We start from the raw sequence: 18,211 nt of genomic DNA, 5'->3' as shown, positions 1-18,211 counted from the left end.
TTTCAGTTCAAAAAAATTGTTCTAAATTGCGCCGAAATTCAGAGCAGTTGCCGTGACCTTCAAACAGAATTTGCTTTTTCATTCCTCACACTCTTTTACGTTTTCGAATCTCACAAACTGCTGCTCGGCTTTCTCTCCGCACTTACTTTGCTGGATTGGCTGCATCGAACGCCATCAAACAAGAAAACACAATTCAGAAAGGCTTCCCGCCCGTCCTGCTGCACGCGCCGTATCGCAGCAGCAGCGCTTCTCCGTGTATATTGTTGTTTTGGAGTGATAGATAGGACATTTTCTATAGCGGCAAACCCTAAATAATAAAGCCCTACATGAACATTTTGTGCAAAATCTTCCCACAGCCTTTGTCGACTTGCAGAGATCTTTGTTTTCTCCCTGGAATACACGACGTGCTACCGAATATGACACAGACGCACAGCGAATGAGCGACCAAACAAAGACGGTAAAAGCCGAGAAAGTATATCCGGAGGAAATCCATCTACCTAAAAACAAAACATCAGTCCAGAATGTTCTTGTCCGTCGGTTCTTTGCCGTTGGTCCGTGAATAAGGCTCAAAAGCGGAGGAGCTCAGGTAGCGAGCCGAAAGTTCCTGCAGGTTGCCGGCTAGCGACCCGGCGATGGACAAGGGGTTGGAGGCAATGCGCGAGGCGACGCCGCTGAGTAAAGTGGGCATGGGAAAGTTGAAGAGGCCGTGAGCGGCCGGTGGGCTCTGCAGACCCGTCACTGTTCCTGAGCTGGTGACGGCGGGTAGAGGAGGGCTGCCGCCCGCTTTCCCGGTACCGCCGCCACCGCTGCTGCTGCTGCTGCTGCTGCTGCTGCTGTTGCCGGCCATGCCCATGGAGGAAGGCCGCAGGGCAGAACCCAGCACGCCGCTGCCGCAGTGGGGCAGGAGGCCCGGCAGGCCCGGAGGAGTCAGGAGGCGACCCTGCTCCAGAAGTCTGAGGACGCTGCAGGTCGCTGCCGTTTCTGAAACCACCGAACGCAGCTCCGAGTCCTTCCCCTGGTCCTTCTTCTGTTTAGTACGGCGGTTCTGGAACCAGACCTTCACCTAAAGGGGTCACAGATAAAAGAAGGGCGATGCTAAAGGCATTTAAATATGTCTGTTTGGATAGAAACTATTCAAATATTTCCAGTTCGCTGTTTTTGTTAGCCGAGTGGCTATTTGTCCTTGGCTGGAAGACGATTTGACCCGAACCCTGAGAAGATGAATTATTTTGATACCACAAATTCTTAGGTTGTGCTTGGATCAAATTTTAGAGGCGCTGGGATACGACAGAGGATTCCAGCAACATTCTAATTGAGCGGTCCAGTCACAAGTGGGCAGACTGAACTGGAGGTGTGAGTGTGATCAGCGTAAATGCGGCCTGGGTGACGCTGAAGGTCCCGCCTACTCCACTGACCTCTGACCTCAACGGATGAACATGTTAGGTATGGACGACGGCATTTAACGTCTCGTAAAGTAGCATTTCTTATTGAAAATGCCTGAGGAGACACAGGGATCAATTCACACATCACCAAATGTGAGAATAATAGATAGAGTTAGAGAATATTTAAGATGTAAAACACTGAAACACACATTTATCCCGTTTGTTCTCTCTACAGCGGATGCACATGTTCACCTCCAGATCCAAAACAGTCACCTATGAGGTTTTATCTGTTTTAACTGGTGGATTTCCTGATACTAATATATATATATTCTATAATTACATAATCAAATGGCCATGGCAGAAACAAATTATACATATACTCTGTAATTTATTTTGATCAAATGTAATAATAAAATTAAAGAATTCCTACTTTCTTTCTTTTTTATCAATCATATATTTCTCATAAGTAAAAATCCACACAAGAACCGACCAATCCACATTTGAGGATGCAGGTGACGAGTGCGGCGAGCGGTCTACGCTGCGTCCGACAGGTCGCAACGAGTCAGGTCCAGGGTAACGACGGCGAGGAGGAGAGTCTACGGATTCCATTCTGGGTAATCCCACGGATGTCCGCGGAAACAAAACGCACCCCCACGTCAGGCTCGTGGAGCATTAATGCCTGCAGTAAGAATCCACGGATTTATAGGGACTGGATTATATTAGCAATATCGGAATAACCGTTGAACATATTGATTCACCGAGTACTAGAACAACAACGGCACTCACCCGGATAAAAAGGGTGAATCCATGATTGATTGATTTATCCTTGACTTTGCACAATAGGGCGCTTTAAACACTTTATTTAAATCCCAATTGGTGCAGATCCCCCCAAAAATCGAGCCGCACCAGGTTGGATGTTGGAAATCCAGGAATCTGGAAGTGGTTCCAGGCCAGTTTGGATGAGGTTTGACTGAATTAAAAGCGACTTTAGCAGCGGTAGAGAAGGCACTCTACAGAGCGCAAGAGAAAAACAACAAAGATGTTGAAGGGAGAAATACAAATATCCTGGATATCAATTTAATGGAATCGATTTCGGCCTGAGACGCAAAACCTCCTCCCGGGTTCCATGGAAACCCTGCAGGCAACCAACAAACACCTACGGATGAAAACAATCACATTGTTCTCTACGACTCATCGCTTTGATAAGGAACAAAATGTACACGTGCCAATCAGCAGCAGCCCCCCCCCCCCCCCCGCCAGTCCAATCACGTTTTAATATTTTGTCCTTCAGTGCTGAAAGTGGTTTAATTATTCACTGGCGCTTAACAACCGTCTCATGGCCAGAGAAGCAGCCCTGCCGCTGAACGCGTTCCATTTCCTGCGTGCGACTGCTCAGAAGGAACGCCGTTGTAAGAGGTTGCATTCCCAGAGCGAAGAATGGCAAGGTGAAGCCGCGAAGCTGGTAGCGCGAACAAAGATGATTCAGCGTGCACACAGCAAATGGCCTTAATATCACAGAATGTTAATTTCATTAGAAGAAAATCCTGCAGCCTTTGCCGCTCCTAAAGGAGGAGCAGAGTGTGTTTTATATTTCTTCTTTTTGCCAGCAGAATAACATCTTAATGATCTTGTTTTGGATTTGGAGGTGGAGGGGGCAAATGAAAGGGAGAAATATTAAAGCATTTAATTGAAGGCAAATAAGAAAGGAAAGTTGGCGTAGCGCTTCATAAAAGGACGTCAGCGGCGGGATGAAGGTTGACCTTGAGCGGAGGTCGAGCAGTGAAAGCTGCGGAACGTTAGCACCAAGCTAATGGCGTGTTTAGCCGTTTTGTACTAAAGGAACTAAATAGATGAATGAAACTGAAAACAGAACGCTTTGAAACCAAGGGGCTCGGAGTCTCACTTCGGAATCTGGCGCGAGTGCGAAAGCCGTTCACCCGTAGCGCGACCTCGCCGCTGACCCCCACGCACGCGACATCTTTCATTTGAATCTTTATCATCTCTAGACGTTTAGAAAACATTCTCCAAAATGAAACAAACATTTCACACCAAATTAGCACACCAAAATAAAATAAAATTCTGGCATAAAATCTTTAAAAGCAGGCCTCACTGCTTTGAAACACAGTACCGGTATACTCTAGCTTTATATATCTAAATAAAATAAACACACCCCAAAAAAAAGATTGTCACAAGCAGAACTAATTATCATCCATGCCAGCATTCGCAAATGAATTAAGATTAATTAGATTATACGGGTGAATTCACCTTTTTTCGGTGACAAAGCATGTGTTGCTAATAGAGGGAGGTCACGGAAATGGACATAAAGGCCATTAAATTCACACTGCAGTTCATTAAAACAAAGATCCTCCAGTTTGCGTGGAATAAATGTGTTGTTTTGTGTTTGCATGCGTTTCTTTTTAATAAGAGCCTCCCTACCTGGGTTTCGGACAGATTGAGCTGGCGGGCCAGTTCTGTCCGTTCCCTCCCAACCACATACTGGCACCGCTGAAACTCCATCTCGAGCCGGTAGAGCTGCTCCGCAGTGAAGGAGGTGCGAGTTCTCTTGGGCCGGTCCAAATCCAAACCCTTCGGCAGGATAATCTCTCGGATGGAGCCTTTGGCGTCTGCAACAAGGAGCACATTAAATGTTGCTCATCCATTATTCAGAGGGACCCTGAACACGACTGGAGCCATAGCAGCGTACAAATCAGTTCAAAATCACTTAAAAGTAATAATTAAATCAAATAAATAAATACATTCTGTTCTCGGCAATGAATGTAATGTTTTTTTTGTAGCTTTGTATTGATTATATAATTGTTTGTGGATTTAAAGCAAAATTATGTACTTGTTTGTGTTTACAACAACTTAATTTTATTTGATGATTAAATCCCACAAATAGAAAAAAGATCTCCTAGATTTGTGTGTACCTCTAGATTTGTGTGTACCAAATAAATTCATATTAAAAATGTTTTCAAAGTTCAATTTCCTGTCATCTGTACCTATGCTAACACAAAAGAGATCAATCGTACTACAATAAAACGCAACATAAGATGATGCTAACGTACAAACAAATATGAACTAATGTATGTTCAATAAAAACAACATTCCAGTAAATGTGATATCTTTATTTTAAGTTGATTAGTTTTGTGTCAAATCTTACATGCATAAAATTATATTTTAATGTTGTTTTCAGAAACTTAATATTAAGAAAACATAATATATTGATGCTGTAAAACCATTTTTTTTTAAAAACCCCATCCATCCATCCATCCATCCATCGTTATCCGCTTATCCGGGGTAGTTAAAAACCATTATTTTTAAACATTTGAGTAATTTTATACAAGTCGATTTAGAATTAACATATTACAATGAAATTTCCTTTCTAATAGTGAAAGGGAAAATGTACTTTTCAAAAACTGCAAGAATGAAAAAAACAAATGCAGTCGGACCTAAAATGAAGAAATTTATTTTATAATCATCAGATATTTTTTATTAAAAATAATTTACTTGCTTCTAAAATGCTGCTCAAATAGAAAAAACCAAAATGAATAAACCACCAAAAGGAAATTACACAAACAATTGTTGTTTTTTTCTCTTTCTGGTACATTATGCTCTTCAATTTAATCTTAAATTCAAACCAAATAATTGAAGAGACTTCAATTGTCTGTGCATCAACAAACACTCAACTTTTCTCTCTCATATTTCTAATTTTAAAACGTCGTCACACCGACAGCAGTTTAAACGACGTTTCCTCAGATGAATCCGTCTGATTGCCGTGTTAAAATAGACCAGGAGCCCTACCTCGGACCAGTATCCTCCGACAGTAGTCTGGGTCCCCCGTGCTCCCCCTGTTCTTCTCGCACTTGTCCACGGTCCCAGAGGGGGAAAAGGAGTCCTGCTGCTCCTTGAGGAAGCTTTTGGACAAGCTGCCCTGGGAGTCCTTGTCATCTTTACCCGTCTTTAGTCCATTCTTCAACCCCATCCCTTCCGTTTCTTGGTTGTACCTGACCTCCATGCTCAGTTTCTCCTCTTGGACCTGCAGTTTTGTCCGCCTCTTTTTCCCCCTTTGTCAGGTGGAGAAAAAAGGAGAACAGAAGACGCACCGGATTGTCTGGACCGTGGCGGCTTTTAGTTACAAATCAGCACCTTTCACCAGGACGGCGTCGGCTATCTAATGTTGGGCGAAATACTTGCGTCGCCCGACCAAGGAGTCCTATTATTACAGATCAAACACCCTTGCCCAATGATCATGGGCTTCCACTGAGACGCAACAGTAACTCAAAGCCCCCCTTTCCTCGTTGCATAGACACCAAGCGCGTAGACGTTCTCCAAATAATCATCCATGTAGGCGCACGCACTGTTTCAATTGATTACGGTAATTTTGCTGTCTCCACATTTGTGTAACCTCATGAATAAGCTAAATTGTTTGAGGAAATACATCAAGTCTTGATAGAGGGGTTAGCTTGTCCTGTCCCCCCCCACCCCACCCACACCCTTAGCCGCTTTCAGGCCAGAGAATCAAGACAAATGATTGGTCTGGTCTCACAGCCAAGCCCGTCTGAACACCCACACGAACGAACACAATCACAGAGATACGACGCTTCCAGATCGGAAAAAAGTCCTTCATCCTTCTTCTGTCCGCAGTTTGAGCTATTTCTCCGAGACTTTTCGCAGTGGACCTGATTGCAGCATTCTCGGCGAACTTTGATTCTGTTTTTTTCTTTTCCCACCCCCCTTTCGCCCTCTCTCGCTCTCGCCAATCAACAGAATTCTGCAATGTTCTGATCTCGCCACTACGTTGCTGTCGTCATGTGGGAGAGCGCCAGAGAGACAGACACAGGTGAAAAGGATCTGAGCACCGGAGCGAGCTCTGCTTTAACGGGAATTTTGTTTTTGTCCTGCGTCCGTTTGGAAAGCGACATATACTTCAGCTTTCATAATCTTAACCTGCGAATTTGAAAAAGACTAAAAGGGGAACAAAACTCATCATTAGTGCTAAGGCTAGCGGACGCTCGCTCTCTCGCTCATGCATACCTCCGGAATGGCCCCCTACCTCGCTCTACCACTCGTCTTCCAGCCCACCCGCCCAACTCTTAGCTATTTTCATTGTCAGTGCAACAATATCTCTGAACACAGCAGTGGCCAGTAATCCAATAAGACCATTGATTAGGCCACAAAGATCCAATTCAAACCTGTGGCCTAGTGCAAGGGGCATTCTCTTGCCCTTCTTGTCACCTTAGCTGGCCAAAAGCCCTCTTCAAACTGACCCCCTCCCTGAGTGCCATTCACGCCTTTATGGGAAACAGACAGGAAAAGGAGTGAAAGATGGTAATTATCTAATTGGACTATTAACAAACAATTCTGTGAGTGTGGCTGCCCGGCAGCGGTCTGAGGGTGGGTTTAAGGGCTGTGTGTTGGACTAACTTTATTCACTAATTGTTTGGGGGGCTGCTGCTTAGAGCAGGGCTGGGGCTATTGTTTGAGAGAGGTAAAAAGGTGGCTAAAAAGGGAGCCACTAAAAAAGGACCTGGGCTATACAAGCTGCGGCGCAGAGCTCCAGCCTGGGAAATAGATTGAGGACGAAGAAACTTGGCCTCTCGCATGCACACAATAGCTGAGGAGGAGAAAAGAACGATGTGTTCGCGTTCTCGTTCACCAAAAATATCACACTCCCCCCCCCTGCCACAATGTGCGAAGTACACTGCGTGCGTACTTTGGCTATCTTTTTACTATTTTCTTTTTCTTAGGCTAGAAAATGCTTATTTTATCAATAAAATTAGGAAAATAATGAAAATGCTAAAGTTTACCACAGAATCCCCCGATATAGCGGAAAATCCGGGATACAGCAAAGCCGCGGAAGGTGAACCGCCATATAGCGCGATATGACTGTAAACTGAAATTCACAAAATCTGGTCAAATATGGGCTCATATTGTGGAGTGTATTTAAGCTTTACACAGTCAAGACAGACTGGAGGAACTGACTAACTTTATGCAAACGCATCGCTGCAACTTGGACTTTTGCGGTCCTGTTAAAAAGACCCAGAGCTACTTTCGGTTCTCTAATACAAGGTATGCTGCTGTGGAGGGTGCAGGCCTCGGAGAGCCTTGATGTCTGAGCGACAACACGGTAACTCTAGATGAATGGTTGCATTCAAAGCCTTGCTTTACGTTTACAAATGTACCGATTATGTTCCACAGTAAGAGAGCAAGCTGTTCTTGAACCCTCTAAACAAAGAGCTTGTTTCCATCTATGGTCGAGGGCTAGGCTGGCAGCTGAGCTCAAAAAATTGTCGAGCACCGTTGGTTTTCAAGAGATGAATTTTCATCCTGCTTTTCCCCCTTCGTTCGGCATCCTTGGTTCTTTATAAGCATCAAGTGCTTGTTGTTGCTTAGGTCAATGACAGTTCTACATTTAATGTACAATCAGGGCTTAAAATCTCACAAACATTGTCCTTGTAGTTCAAATACATCCAATATGGAATAAGTGCCGTGCCCTCTTCTTTATTGTTATCGGTAACCTCGCTGGGACATTGGGGGTGGGGTGGGGGGGGGTAAACATCATTTTTGTAAAAGATTGTGTGTTGCATCTGCAGAACTTCTAGAATGACATCCATCTCCGTCTTTGACTAATCTTCTAGGCATTGGGTTCAAATCGATTAAGTTCTTCTGCAAAATGGAAAAAACAGAAATGTTGAGGTGCCGTTGCAGCCGTTACACATGTTGTAAACTTAAGAGTAGATCATAACAAATACAACCATGTAATATATAGCATGGAATGAGCCCGAGGTGTGCACAGATAGTTGTGAATACATGCCCTTAACAGCAACATCTATATGTGTTGACCACGATTCACCTTCTTAAAAGGTGATTGAAATGTTGTTTTAAGAAAGCAAACATTTAATTTAGAAACAAGAAATGTGGGATTATTTTTTTTAAAATATATAATCACAACAAAGCTAGCTAGGCCATTCCAGAGAGTAGAATAGATAATTAAATTTGGACATTTGTTGGAAGTGTAGAAGACATTATTAAATGCTAAAGTTTTCCCAATAGATTATCCCTGTAATGCTTACCATTTGATCAGTCACATAGAATACAGTATCATCAGCGCATCGGGAAACTCTCAATTCATTTTCTTTAACCCTCTTTTTCTGCTGTCCTCAAATGGTAGTAATAACTGAACTAAATAAGTTACACAAATGTAAAATGAGCATTACACATTTTTTTTAAACAATCAAATATTAATTACGCATAAATGGAAATTTGCAGACCATTTGTTATGGGTGCCAATGCAAGCTTCAGGAAATATGAGAGAGCAGAACCTTAAAAAAAACAAAATAAATAAAAAATAAATGTAGGACTAAACACCCCCATCCTTCTCCCCATCTAAAGAAATTACGACTACGACGTTCAAGGCAACAGGAAATATTTCCCCCCATTAATGAATCTGTCTGATCTTCCAAGATAATATTTGGGAGAACAGTTTCGGATGTCTTTGCCAATATTTTCACATTAACTTGGATATTGGATGATAAGTGGCGCAGTTTTTGGGCAGGGTCTTTGTCTTTTTAAGTAACACAGACTGAAGCCCGTGCTAGAGTAGTCAAAAAGGAACCATACACCAAGGACGCAATGAAAAAAACTGGAGGCCAAATTTTCATAGATTTTCCTAAAATTAAGTCGGGACACATCTGCAATAACTGATTTATAGCTTTGTGTAACCTTCAGGTCGTGACGTTTCATTTCGTATCTATTTCAACATGGAATGCAATTTCCAGGCAAATGATTAGATGCCGATTATGAAAGGGTTCCACCGATGTTCAGCCACTGCAATTCAACCAGAAATATCTTTAAACATGCTTAACTCAGTAAACTTTTTGCTCACAACTCACGACGGATCAATGAGGCCCACCAACCAATAGTTTTCTCAGCAGGCTGATAGATCAATACTCTTCTTCGCAGATTCCAGTCTGTTAGCTATTTACAGAAATGTTCATTTTTCTGGAAAAAACACAAAAAATTATTTTTTTTGCATCTTTAATAATTTTCCACTGTATCTACTGATTGCTTGAACAGTTGGAATAGGGGCAGGAATTATTGAACATTTTTGTGAGTCTTTTTCTTTTGTCTTGAAAAGATATCCTATGTCCTATAAACTTGATGTGGATCCAAATCGTCATTGGGAACATTTTATTATGGTACGTGGAAAAAAAATCACTAAATGTCTAAGAACCAGAAAATATTTCGCTCTTTTGATAATAAGACATTTATCGGTGACACACCAGATAACCTGCAACAAAGCCGGAGCAGCGTTCGATTTTCTTTCTGTGTGAACCGTTTTAGATAGCATTCTTTTGTCCAGCCGACAGCACATTGCTGTAGTAATTGTCCCAGGTGTAATTTGAGGAGCGCCTTTGTGTCGCTGCAACAGTTACGTCCCCTTCGGTCGTCGTGGCGCACCAGGAGAATAAAGCCCAAGCAGAACAATGGAAAGCATCAGAAAAGCTTTGAAAATGAATCACATCGTTTCCCTTCCTGTCTCTGTCGCCTCCATTTATCAGAGCGCAGATGGATTATTTTTTTTTTTTTTGTAATCAGGGAAATCTTTCGGGAGTGTTTGGAAACACGGTAAAGCTGTGCTGCTCCCTGTTTAACCTCATCTTAACTGCAGAATTAGAGCAGAGCGTTCCTGCGGGGAGCTGCAGCAATTAGAGAGCATAAAGCTGCTAAACGGCGGCCTTTAAGAAGTTGTGTGTCGGCATTGTGGACGCCGGATGTCCAGTCTAATGTTCCAAAGTAGTTCACCTCTACAGGACATATACGCTAACTAGTTTTTGTTTCCCCTTTTCCCCAAAATGAGAATCTATAAGAGAATCGACAAAGAACCGAATCAAAAATGGAATTGGAATCGTTTAAATCTTAGCAATTCTCATCCCCTATTTACAACTACTAATGTGAACCAACACATCATTGATTGTCCTGCCAGAACAGGTGACGACAACTCAAAGAAAACAAACAAACAAACTTCGTGCCACGTGAACGTTTTTGTTGTGTAATAGTTGAATAAATTAGCGGAAAAACTGATTCAAATGTCAAAAAAGACCATTTCTAGCATCATTTCTTTGAAAAAACAACAAATGGGATGATCTCCTTAATGTGAAACCAGCAGAAACTACCAACTCTCTGTCTCCCTGCAGACGTTCAAGGTCGATGCAGGAAACAAATCCACGAGGGCACGGATCAACACGTAATCTATCCCAAGGCAAAAACAGAGCAGTCACAAGCAAGCGTCGGCAGAAATCCAGACGAATAAATGAGACCGATAAACATCTTTCACGCGTTTTTGTGATTCTAATTGCAGCAACGACGTGGTTTTTCGGGTTGAACGTGTTTCACGGCGAGATGAAAAGGAGTCACGCTTGAAGAGCAAGGAATGAAAAGATGGGTCACGTTAATCACCCTTTACACCAGAGCCTAAAAGCGTTCCCACATTCTTCCTGCACGAGAAGGGAAACATGATTCTGAAAACGTCTGGTCTCATCAAAACATTTTTCCAACGTCACTTTGGTCACATGAAACGATGTCCTTGGCGCTTCATTAACTGGCAACATTCATCTTTTGTGTTTTGTGTTTGCAGATGTGATAATCCCATTAGACTAAACTGATGTAAATACAAGTTTAATTCAGAGCTGTTAATGCCCACCATACGTTGTGTGTGAAAGGATAATGGAGAGGGCGGGCACATTTTGAGATTCTGTAAAACTGCATAATATTAGAAACAGTGGAAGCAATTTATATGTTATTAGTCGAAGTGCGGAAATTGAAAGAGCAACCATTTTAAAATTGAGTCATTGTGAAGAAAGAAAAAACTGTTTAAAGCTTCTTTATTCATGACAAACTGAATATCTTTGCAAAACACTTAATTAGAAGATTCTTTTTGTGATTGATAACCTTATGTATAGACCTGAAACATAATCAGTAGCCAAGGTCCCAAAACGTACTTTTTTATTAAATTAAACCAAATTCCAATTATTAGTCTGACCCGACACGTTACATGAAATTCCATTGAGCAATTTATGCAGCTTATAAAGAGCCCGAACTCACATTCATCGACTTCTGCTTATTTATGCAGTAATGTGGTGGATTCTTTGCAGACCGTTCACAAAATATTCTACAAAGTTCTGAATGTAATAAACCAAAAAAACAAAACCTCCTTACAGAAGGTTCTCTAGAAACAATAGAAAGAAATAATAAAAATAATTCAAATCCACGGACTCTGGCGAACATGAGAATGTTTGGACGATGCCTCATTTTCTCTTCAGATACCAATCTGGTAATCCAGATTGGTACCCATCTTTGTTTAATTCTATTCTACAAAATACTGATTTGACTGATTTATTCTCAGACAACAATTTATGTTGAGGAAAATATCAGAATCATCAAAAAATAAATGTAAAAAAATGCTGAACTTTTGTGTTCACCTTCTTTTCCTCATTTGTTATTTTTATAGCCTGAAATCAAAAGGAATCAAATTAAATCATGACCCTGGAATAAACTGTGGCTGCAGATTTGCATTTCCTGGAGCCATTGAATTAGCCCGTGGGCCACAGAATGAAACGACTGGACAGGTGTGTGACGTCGAACAGGTGAGTTGTGTGAATATTAAGCCTTTAGCGCCCTCATGCGGTCCCGGAAGGTAATGCTCCCCCCCCTCACCTCCCGGGTCAATGAAGGGTTCTGGACAAACGCCATTGAGTTTCCTCTTTCCATTACGCGCAGTTTTAAATTCACTCATTCATTCGTTCATGCTCTCAACCGCTTTGTCCGTTACCGGGTCGCCGGTCGGAGGACACAGGGGAGGACGGAAGAAGAAGCCAAAGAAAACTGTCTATAGAACAGACAGCGTGAGATCCTGGGAATGGAATCTTCCTCCCGATGGACTGGTACGACCTCCGGATGATGGCGGGCCGGTCCTCGGGAGGTATCTCCGAAGTGTGGGTTATAGTAATATATTATTATATCATCCGCTCATCTCGGAATCCTTGGATGAAGGTACGGTAACATAAAATCAGCATAAAAGCCCATTTTGAATCCCATCTCGTGATCTCCTTCTGCTCGTAAACAGTCGAGCTGCTTATGGAATCGGATCGTTGCTTTAAAACTCTATCCTCCTCCTCCTCCTCAGTTGCGGGACAGCGGCTTCCTCCCGGGGCCTGGGCCGAGGTGCGCCTCATACTCCCGATGGAGTCTGTGAGTATTTATAAAACTGCAGTTTGACCATAAATTGGTCTTAATGGTGGGAGGTTGAACAGGTGTGGGAAAGGAACAAAAGTGCTGCCGCTTCCACGGGATTCCCGCGTTCAACCCGGAACTTTCCCCACATTCGTTGGTTTGAATCTCTGCTTTTAGACGCCCGACATTAAATGGAGGTGGACGGGCTGAGTCGAGTCCCTTTGGCGTCCCTCTCCGCTCAGTCTCAGGAGGAACTGTGACATTAGCGCGTCTTTCTCGTGTGATCCGGCATTCCATTCCGGTTTTTGCCTCGGCCCGTTTCATCGCTTGCATCAGCAGTGATTGCAATGATAGTGAAGATCTTAGAATACATCTGAAATACACGTTGGCACAAAAAAAAAAAAAAACAACGTCTCCTTTTCCCATGGACTCAAACACGCAGCTGATGCTTAGACGCCGCTTGTTCTTAAGTTATTCCCAGTGACTTTAGGAGCCTTGCAAACGAAACAGGACTGAACTCGGCACACCTGAGGCGTCTGAATGTCCATCACTTCGTCGTTTAGGCTGAATAGAGACGCGAGTAGAGGAATTCTTGTAGTGACTCAACTTTTTTGACCCAACCTTTTTTGAGCCGCGGCACACTTTTTACATTTACAAAATCCTGCGGCACACCACCAACCAAAATGACGTTCTAACACAGTACATATTAGATTAGATGAGCTTTATTATAATACATATAGTTAATACTATAGTTTTTTAATGTATTTATACTTAGTGTGAAAGCTGGGGCTGTTTGGATGAACACAGAATGGATATCCTGGCAGTAATGGCAGAAAGACACACACGAAGCTCTTTCTCATCAGCTCTCAGTCTCTCTCTGTTTGTAGTTTTTATCGCTGTCGAGCTTGAGAAGCTCAGCTCACACAGATATGTGGTTGAAAACGGGAGCAATGTCAGAATAGCTTTGTTGGCTAGAACGGGGAACTCCTTGGCAACAGATAACCAGAAACTGTCCAAAGGAAAATCAGCAAAGTTTAGCTTTAAACCACCATCTTGTTCCAGTTCAGTGTAGTGATGGGAATTCCAGCTCTTTTAAGAGAGCCGGTTCTTTTGGCTCCCAAGTGGCTCCTCAGATTTTTTTGTTGTTGACAAAATTAATTTAATACCAAATCATGTGCATTGTGTAAAATTAGCTACTAATGTAAAAACATGCAATATATCAAATGTTTATTAAATGTCTTTATTTAAATCCTCTTTGCACTGCTAGCTACAATAAACATATTATATAATATAAAATACAAAACCAAACCAAACACATCTCACAGAGAACAAGGTCAAATCTCTGCATTTAAATCTCAAACAACACAACAAGAAAACATAAATTAAAAAGTGCAAAAGATAAAGCAGCATTCAGGTAACAGTTCTACTGTTTTACTGAAGATTGGCATCAAAGGAAACCAAGTGGCTCAGCTTGGAGGGGCTGATCCTGTTTCTCCTTTCTGTTATCATCTGTCCTGTTCTGGAGAAGATTCTCTCTGAGGGGACAGATGTTGCCACGATACAGTCTCAATCTCCGTGTGTAAGACGTGGGTAGACTGAACACCTGGACTCCCACCAGCTCAGTGGGTCTGCACTTCTTTGGATAAGCGGCTCCTCAAGATACGATCTTACTTTATTTAAAATGTGTCCAGATTTCTACGTTTTCTATCGCTCGTTTTTTTCCTCACCCTTTCTAGCGCGTCGTTTGTCTCTGGTCTAAAGTTCTCTCTCTCCCTGCCTCCCTTTCGTTTCGTCCGCTCGCTGTGCTGCGTGTGCGTAAACACCCCCCACCCCCTGCTCGTTGTGGACACGCACACGCCCACACACACATCTCGACCAATCACGTTAGACTTTAACAGACTTTTTTTTTGGCTCACAGTGACGGAAACCAGCTCTTGTCGTTCGCTTCAAAGTCTGAAGAGCGATCTACGGGCGGCACACACGCTTTATTACAGCGCGGACACCCGACAATGTTAATTACGTGATATTATAAAAAATAAAAAATAAAAAAATATATATATTTTTTTGGAAAATTTCTCACGGCACACCTGACGATCTCTCGCGGCACACCGGTTGGGAAAAGCTGAACTAGAGACACACACACTGGAAGCCACATTAACCCATGAACCAAAATCCACACGCAATAATAACTCTCACACCCAAAATCAGTGTCTCTCCAGCATCATCACAAAGCGCAGAGGCGAAGACCGACTGATCCAGCACAGCTGCCGAGGACCAAACAACAAACCTCAAATTCTTGTAAAAAAATAAACTACATGCTGCACCCCCTGGTTTCGAACCCAGGACCTTCTGGCTGTGAGTCAGGTGTGCTACCCACTGCACCACCGAGAACGCAGTACGACGTCACATAAGGAAAAAGCACAGCTCCAGTGCAACACGCTGCGATCTGAAATAGCACCTCATCATCCGACAAGTATGACTTTGTTAATGCCTCGAGTTTCCTACCCCGCACTGGGGGGTGGTTGGTATTGCTACCAACCACCGTGTCGGAGGCCCTGGGTTCGAGTCCCGCTGTGGGAGTGGGGTGGAAAGGGGGTAGCAGGGCGGGCCTGGGGCCTTGCCTGGGCGGAGTGAACTGGACCGGTCCACTTCACTCCGCCCAGGTGGCCCTGGGCCCACCCTGCTACCCCCTCTCTATCCCATTCCCGTGGTGGGATTTGAAGCTGGGGCTCTTTGAACTTTTCAACATTGCTACCAACTATTCCCCCACCCCCGTGCGCACACCGACGCACGCACTCATACACTACGGACAATTTGGAGTAATCGATTCCCCTAAATTGCATGTTTTTGGAGGTGGGCGGAAACAGGAGAACCCCGATGCAGACACGATTTGAACCCAGTACCATCTGGCTGTGAGGCCAGCATAAACTCGACCAGCTGATAACCAGTCATTAACAAATTCCCAACACCAATGACGATACCACAGACAATCTGAATGTAAATATACATACTTTAATCTCATGTCCACAAATAATCAACAACAAACCCAACTGCAGACACAAATTGTATTGATCCAAATATTTTAGATCTCCAGTACTCACACAATACTGCCGTAGTACTCATTCAGTACTGCCCCAGTACTAATAGAGTACTACAATAGAGTATTGATGTTAACAAACCTCTTGAAAATATAAGCTGCCCGTTATGGGCTTTTCTTCCGAGCAGATCAGATCAGCAATACGAAGAAAATGTACATTTATATTTCTATCCATCTGGTTCACGTTTCACATCTAACACTGTAAAAAATAAAACAGCAAATACACTGCAAAAAAAACCCATGTGTTCATTCGGCCTTTGGTTTGCTGACAGGATGTGATGTCACAGATCACACATCCAAGCCTCGTTGTATCAGAAAGTCGCTCCACCAGCATCACATCCACGTCTGACTCATCCCCATGAGGGACGCTGCCATTGCACTGACGGAGAGATGCTTTCCGCTTCCTGGGGACCATGGTAACAGGAAGTCCCGCCCCTGAAGTCGACAAACATTTTGAAAAAAGAAGTGTGAAGAACAAGATGATGAAAAGAGAAGTGCTACCTCTATGTAGTAATAATAGATACAACTGCGTAGTTAGAAATAAAATACAAAATAACACGAAGGAGGGACATAAATGAGACTACCGTCGCTTTATCACGCTCTCAATACATTTCCCAACCCACCTTGCAGTCTCTTCCTTTTCCGGGGCTGAGTGAAGTCAGGAAAAAGGAGAACCCTCCGTCTTTTCTGCTGTCCAATCAGGAGTAGCGCTCCATTCTTCTCCCGTGGCTCCTCAAACATTGTTTCAGGACTCCTGTGGGGTGAAAAACAAAACATGGTAGAAGACTGGAGATTCAGCGAGATTTGCATTATTCATTTTAAAGGTTACCATTACCTGTTGGTTGAGGGGGAATTGTAGTTCTTGTTCGTATAAATCTCCTCCAGACTGAACTCCTTCTTCTTTAACCTGAAAAGATGTTTACTGATGATTTTGGAATATGGTCAATGTGTTTGTAAATGACTGTGTTCATTTCCTCCACACCCACGCGACCTACCTTTCGACCTTTGGCAGTCCCATTGGCGTGAGCAACGTTTCACGCGGTGATGCCCGCCGGATTCGAATCTGTGAGACGCGTTTGGCTCGCTGACATAAAATGGACACAGAGATCCAATCAGTGGAAACTATGAGTAAAAATGACTTGACAATAAAAAACAGGAAACAACAAAAAAAACATCCACCTCTCCATTTGTGCTGAGAAACTCTGGGCCTGCTGTCGATTGGCTCGTGGAAAGCAGAGCAGATAGTCCATTGGCTGAAGATGACGGCGAAGGAAGAGACCGTCGCCGGGGGAGGCGTAGGCAACGGGAGCTGTGATTGGACCGCTGCTTCTGAAGTCGCCGGGTGGGAGAAGCTGGGCTGTTAGAGATATAAATTACTTAAAATGCACGAACCGCACACCAATTAAAAACGACGCACAACGAAATAAGACATTAAAATAGGGTATATTTGTATTCACCTGGGTGTAGGCGTACGCACATAGCTGCAAGGAGAAAGGAAAGTTATAGTTAATGCTCTGAGTGCAATATTATGATGTACTAATACTCATGAATATTAATAAGGGTTAATATTAGAGCCAACCAACCAGTGGTCGTTGTTCAGGCCAGGCGGGGCTGTCCAGTCCTTCAATGGCCTCAGGGGACTCAAACAAGTTACGCCCCTCGCCGACTCAAATATCGTCTCCATGGCAACTGCTGAGAACCGCAGCATGGGGGCACGGCTACAGGAGGCAGTGCTGAGGAAAAGGTAAAAAGCTCTGCGATTGGACGAGCACGCGAGGGGCGTGGTGAAATCAGAGAACTGCCATTGTCCAGATGAGATACTGAGAGATCCTGATTGGCTGCAGGAAGTGCAAGGCATCCTGGGAGGACGAGTTTGAGGCGGCGCTAGGAGAAGAGGAAAAAGGTTGAGATTTTTTTTATCGTATATTTTGTCACAATGATTTCACTCCACTTTACACAACATAGCCGGCTGGACTGCAGTTGTCACCAATAAAACTGTTTGGTACATTATAAAATATATAAATATAAATCCTGCATCAGGTAATAAAGGGAAAACATTCCACTTTTACTGCAAAAGGACTCTGGGAGGAAGTCGCTCCCATTTTTTTTTTAACCTGCTGGTCGATGCTGGTAAACGTTACGTCTTTAGCGAGTAACTTGTTTACTTCTCACCCGCGGAGCAGCAGCGGCGCTCTGAAACCATTCATCCTGACAGCACTGACGGCCGTCTCTGATTGGCCACTTCCTCCCCGCTCCCCTCTCCTGGGTTTTTTGCGGTTGAAGTTGTGCAGAGTAATCGGGGCATCATCTTCCTCTGCTCCTCCTTTGAAAGACACCTCCACCCTTCCAACAAATCCCCCAGCAGACTCGTCTCCATCTTCGTCCCCATTTCCAGTCATCTCTCTTCCTCTGTGGTTCTTCCTCCTCCTTTTGTCACCACATCCGTCGCCCTCCTCCGCGTCGCCTCTCCCGCCCCCGCCTCGTGATTGGCTCAGACTGG

General features: G+C 43.5%; 2 protein-coding genes across 2 annotated transcripts; both read right to left on the bottom strand.

Moving 5' to 3' along the window:
* Window positions 1-511: 511 nt before the first annotated feature.
* vax1 (ventral anterior homeobox 1) lies at window positions 512-5,397 on the bottom strand. Its single transcript, XM_068741701.1, has 3 exons — window positions 5,184-5,397; window positions 3,819-4,006; window positions 512-1,063 (listed from the first exon to the last, which is right to left on the bottom strand). The coding sequence occupies exons 1-3, from the start codon at window positions 5,395-5,397 to the stop codon at window positions 512-514; spliced, it is 954 nt and encodes a 317-aa protein (XP_068597802.1).
* A 10,245-nt stretch (window positions 5,398-15,642) lies between these two features.
* Window positions 15,643-17,174, bottom strand: LOC137896191 (proline-rich protein 14-like). Its single transcript, XM_068741722.1, has 6 exons — window positions 17,169-17,174; window positions 16,891-17,068; window positions 16,707-16,795; window positions 16,547-16,618; window positions 16,335-16,465; window positions 15,643-16,146 (listed from the first exon to the last, which is right to left on the bottom strand). The coding sequence occupies exons 3-6, from the start codon at window positions 16,727-16,729 to the stop codon at window positions 15,905-15,907; spliced, it is 468 nt and encodes a 155-aa protein (XP_068597823.1). The 5' UTR covers window positions 16,730-16,795; window positions 16,891-17,068; window positions 17,169-17,174; the 3' UTR covers window positions 15,643-15,904.
* Between the last annotated feature and the right edge of the window lie 1,037 nt (window positions 17,175-18,211).

Source organism: Brachionichthys hirsutus, chromosome 7 (genome assembly GCF_040956055.1).
Source record: "Brachionichthys hirsutus isolate HB-005 chromosome 7, CSIRO-AGI_Bhir_v1, whole genome shotgun sequence".
NCBI classification, from domain to species: Eukaryota; Metazoa; Chordata; class Actinopteri; order Lophiiformes; family Brachionichthyidae; genus Brachionichthys; species Brachionichthys hirsutus.
Note: the sequence above shows the minus strand (reverse complement) of the source record. Positions and strands in the feature narration are given on the sequence as shown.

Coding starts and splice junctions, on each gene's coding strand:
- vax1 (XM_068741701.1), bottom strand. CDS start 5,397: ATGGAGGTCAGGTACAACCAAGAAACGGAAGGGATGGGGTTGAAGAAT. Junction 4,007..5,183: donor TCGGAGGATACTGGTCCGAG/GTAGGGCTCCTG, acceptor TCCTTGTTGCAG/ACGCCAAAGGCTCCATCCGA. Junction 1,064..3,818: donor TCAATCTGTCCGAAACCCAG/GTAGGGAGGCTC, acceptor TGACCCCTTTAG/GTGAAGGTCTGGTTCCAGAA.
- LOC137896191 (XM_068741722.1), bottom strand. CDS start 16,729: ATGGGACTGCCAAAGGTCGAAAG. Junction 16,619..16,706: donor GGACTGCCAAAGGTCGAAAG/GTAGGTCGCGTG, acceptor ACATCTTTTCAG/GTTAAAGAAGAAGGAGTTCA. Junction 16,466..16,546: donor AATTCCCCCTCAACCAACAG/GTAATGGTAACC, acceptor TTCACCCCACAG/GAGTCCTGAAACAATGTTTG.